We start from the raw sequence: 4692 nt of genomic DNA on the forward strand, positions 1-4692 counted from the left end.
TAGTTCTAGAAGCATTTCATATCGTTTTCCTCAAGTTACACACTCGATATACACAATATACAACTTTCCGTCAAAGTCATAACTTATGCAAAACATCAAATCTTTGGCATACAACTTCATAACAAGTTTCCAACTTCCTAATTCATCAATGATCATCATAATTCACAACCAAACAACTTCATTTCCTTAATGTCGGAAAATCATACTAAAACGACATAAGTTTCTACATTCCAATTCAATACAAACTTATATCATTCTAACTTCATTTACATTACAAACATCACAACAACACTTTAACACACTAAACAAACTTAATCCATTCCATTCCAAACCACTCCATACCACACGGCCAAATGCTATTTTCATCAATTCAATCAAATTTATTCCACTTTCATTCTCAACATAAATTCCATCACATTCACAACTAGAATACAACATGAATTCAACACATTGTGGCTATATAATTAGGACATACCCACGGCTACACACTCACCACACACACCCACTTTGCAAACTTCCATTTCTTCATACAATTAACACATTTCTATATACTACAACACAATCAAAACTTCATAACACAATAAAAAGGTAGAAATTCTTACCTTTTCCTCAAGTCTTCTTCACTTGGAGATATGATCACTTTGGTGATTCTAATGCTTCCCACTCCAAAAAAACTATACCAAGTCACAAAGGAACCTTGACTTAGTAAGAATTCAACAAGAAATAAATTTTTAGAACAAGATTTGTGGGAGTGAAATCTTCACCACCAAACCCGAAACCCTCCTTGCTCTCTCTTGTTTTTTGCTCTTGTTTGATCTTGCTTCATTCTTATCACAATTATTCTATGTATATAGTTGAAGTGCTTGGTCACATGACCAAGCACATGACCAACTAAAATGGGCTTGGATCAAGGCCTTAAGTGGCCGGCCATGACCTTTTGGGCTTTACTTCCAATTAAATTTTTGAGCCCAATAGCTTGTGAATCATATTTTGTAATTCCCGAAACTAATTTCCCAAATTCCAAAATTGCCCTTAGCCTTGTCCCACACTTTCATGACTCTATTCTTTCATGCATAACTCCTATGTTCAACAAAATATCAAATTTGACCTTATATCTCAAAAATCCAATATATGACAAGTTTTTCCAAACGTGTGAAAACACGGGGTATAACAGTTTTACAAGGATCATGCCAAAGAAAGAAAGGGTAAGCCTCACATACCTTGCCCGCTTCCTAAGCTAATCCGAACTTAAGTCTTTGGCTTTCGCAAGATCTACAACAATATTAATAGATACCAACATTAGCTATAGATACTTAGAAGTCCAATCCTAAACTAGCACTTCATTTACAGAAATTTCGGCAGCATTTCCCCTGTAAATACAACCAACCACGAGAATCCAACTCGGCCAAATTATCAACAACAATCCGAGAATTCAACTCGGCCAAATTATCAACAACAATACGAACAACCACACTAACAACTTCAACAATTAATTCAAAATGCATTCCAACGTTAGTAACTCCTTTTACATAATCCGACGACATTTCATTTACATTCAATTTAGTCACATACAATCCCAAGTTTCAATTTAATCTCTTTTATATTCTACCGAAAATCGGGCAGCATCTCCCTTGTTTATATGCCTAGCCCGAGATTCCAACTCAACAACCAACAACATCAACAACAATACCAATAATATTAACATCATTTCCAATACCGACGTATGCCATAAAACAGCCCACACACTGTTTTCTAAATTTCTCAACCAACCAAATTTGCGATATAGCTATTTCATAATTTTATTTCCGCAAAGACGTCGAAGTTAATACCAATAACATCAATACTTACATCATACAAGATAAATAAATAAATATATATTTTATCCAAAATTCTCCTCACGCCTCAAACCATAATCCAACCACACCGATAAACGAATTTATCACACTATTTTCTCCGTTCTAGTTCGTTAAAACTCTAAATAAACTTGCTAGCAATGAAAAGGAACCTTAATCTTACCTCAAGTTTGAATCCACCACGTCCACCCTCATCTTTTTGGTTAATGTTTAGTTCAAATTGAAGACAACGCGACGTACAACACTTTTCTCTTCGTGAGCTTCGGGATTCGGGGCTCAGATTTCGATCAAAATTGGTTTTTCTTCTCCAAGACTCTATTTCTCTCTCTCTCCAGAATTTTCTGGGTGTTTTGGTCTGAAAAATGAGGAGAAAGGGCTGAAATCGCATTTAAATAGGCATGGGTCATGGGCCTAACCCGGTTGGGCCCGGATTGGGCCTAGCCCACTAACCTTTCTGCCTTAAAAAGTTCATATCTCCTTATCCCGATGTCTCCTGTGGACCCACGACCTATGGTTGGAAAGCTAATTCCATTATCTACAACTTTAATTCTGGGAACTTTCCCAAATTCCCAAACACTGATGGGGTTATGGCCTCCCGAAGTCAGATCACCCAAAAACGTAACTTAAAAATATTTGTTTGGAGGGCTTCCACTTTGATTTGGCTCATGGGTTCTTCTTGAGTTGTGCTTAAATTCACATATGTGGTTCATATAAATTGTCACGTGTTCCTAAAAATATCTCGATGTGTGGGCCCCACCTCCGCTTACGACTAATCCGACGTGCAAAAATATGAAATATAATACTATCAACGTGAGTTTAAATTATGTAGTAACAACGTGATTGTCAATGTCTGAGGAAGCACGTGTCATGCTCAGGATTTGAAAATGCGGGGTATAACAATATGACTGGTTCCATGGATGAGGAGGAGTCTGCTCAAGCACTAATGCTGAAGAATATTGCTGATGAGGAGGTACATAGCTCTAACTGTAACTTGCAGTTGGTTAGCTATTATCCAGACAAAGTTGCTGATGCAAAACAAAGGAATTTAGCTTTGGCCATTATTCCTGATATTAGAGATTTGCAGCATCTGAATGTTGCTGTAAGGGTATCACCTAACAAAGCTTTACATGATGTAGTCTCTCACAAGTTACAAGAGGAACCTGATAATTTGAATTTGATTAATAATCAGAAGGAAGATGCTGATGGTGCTGCTATTGATCTGAAACTACAGCAGATGTGTGTAGAGGCAGGAGTATCTCCAAAATCACAAAGCAAAGGGCTAAGAAAAGGAAGAAAGCAAAATTCTGAGGTTCCACAAACTGTGAGGTATTCAACAAGGAGTAACCTTAAGAAATCTGTTAAATGATTGTTAAAACTTTATTCTGGAACATAAGATCAGTGAAGTCCCAACAAGCATTTCATAGAGTTCAAATGTTAAATAAGCACCACAAGTTCTTTTTGATAGCTTTGATGGAACCTTTTCAGCATCAGAGACAAATTCAACAATATAGAAGGAAACTTGGAATGCCTTATGCTAATTCCAACTGTAATGGAAAAATCTGGTTCTTTGTGCAACACAATGTTGATGTTGAGGTTCTATTTGATACTGAGAAATCTATTACTGTAAAGCTGAAGTTTCAAGATTTCAATAAAGATATGGTAGTTACAATGGTGTATGCTAAATGTTCAGAAGTGGAGAGGCTGCAGTTGTGGGACAGTTTATACCTCTTGACTAGTAATATGACATCTCCTTGGCTGGTTGGTGGAGATTTTAATGTTATAATGAATGAAGAAGAAAAAATAGGAGGTTTACCAGTTTTGCCACAAGAATATGAGGATTTTGCTTTTTGTCTAAATTCCTGTGAGTTGCATGAGATGCCTTTCAAAGGGAGTCCTTTCACCTGGTGGAATGGTAGGGCTGCTAATGACTGTATTTTTAAGAGATTGGACAGGATTTTACATAATGATACATTTCAGAATTGGTTTGGACACTTAGAGGTGGAACATTTGTCAAGGACTGGTTCTGATCATGCACCATTACTGGTATCATGTGGAGATCAAGTGCAAAAGTTTGTAAACCATTCAGATTTCTCAAATTCTGGGTGGAACATGATACTTTTCTTGATTTGGTTAAGCAACAATGGGAAACCGTCTTAACTGATGATGTATTTCTGTCATTTAAGCTCAAGATGAAAAAACTGAAAACTGCTTTAAGTACATGGAGTAAGACTACTTTTGGTGAAATTTTTAAACAACTTGTTATCAGAGAGGAAATAGTTAAGATTAAGGAGCAACTGTTTGAGGAAAATCCATCTGAAGAAAATAGAATGGTCATGCAGAGGACACAAGCAGAACTTAAGCTGTATCTTCATTATGAGGAGGAATTCTGGAGGCAAAAAGCCAGGATGGACTGTTTTTCTGAAGGTGATAAGAATACTAGATACTTCTATAGTCTGGTAAAAGGAAGAAGAAAAAGAATCCAGATTAGGAGGATTAAAGATGATGCTGGTAATTGGCTTGAGGATGTTGATAGTGTTGCTGCTCAAGCTGTCAACTTTTTCCAGAAACAATTTACTCATGAAGAGGTTAGTGAAGATTCTCCAATTTTTAATCATATTTAAGAGCTGATCAGAGAAGAGGATAATATACTACTTGCTGAACAACCTACTATGGAGGAAGTACAGAAGGCAGTATTTAAATTAAATGGGGATAGTGCCTTTGGCCCTGATGGATTTTCTAGTATATTTTATCAGAAGTGTTGGGAGGTGATAAAGGTTGATGTATATGGGGTTGTTAAAGATTTCTTTGAAGGACATACTCTTCCCAAGTCAATCACTCA

The 4692-nt window shown here is 36.5% G+C and overlaps 1 protein-coding gene across 1 annotated transcript; it reads left to right on the forward strand.

Annotated features, from left to right (window-relative positions):
• Positions 1–3323: 3323 nt before the first annotated feature.
• Positions 3324–4474, forward strand: LOC132644074 (uncharacterized). Its single transcript, XM_060360625.1, has 3 exons — positions 3324–3896; positions 3989–4309; positions 4418–4474. Exons 1-3 carry the CDS (start codon positions 3324–3326, stop codon positions 4472–4474), a joined length of 951 nt encoding a protein of 316 aa, XP_060216608.1.
• The last annotated feature ends 218 nt before the right edge of the window (positions 4475–4692 follow it).

This window comes from Lycium barbarum, chromosome 6 (assembly GCF_019175385.1).
Source record: "Lycium barbarum isolate Lr01 chromosome 6, ASM1917538v2, whole genome shotgun sequence".
Taxonomy (NCBI): Eukaryota; Viridiplantae; Streptophyta; class Magnoliopsida; order Solanales; family Solanaceae; genus Lycium; species Lycium barbarum.

Bases quoted from the DNA above. Each gene is read 5' to 3' on its own strand.
- LOC132644074 (XM_060360625.1), top strand. From the start codon at position 3,324: ATGGAACCTTTTCAGCATCAGAGACAAATTCAACAATATAGAAGGAAA. The intron at 3,897-3,988 runs GTATCATGTGGA...GATTTGGTTAAG, and splicing joins CTGATCATGCACCATTACTG to CAACAATGGGAAACCGTCTT. The intron at 4,310-4,417 runs GTAAAAGGAAGA...AACTTTTTCCAG, and splicing joins CTAGATACTTCTATAGTCTG to AAACAATTTACTCATGAAGA.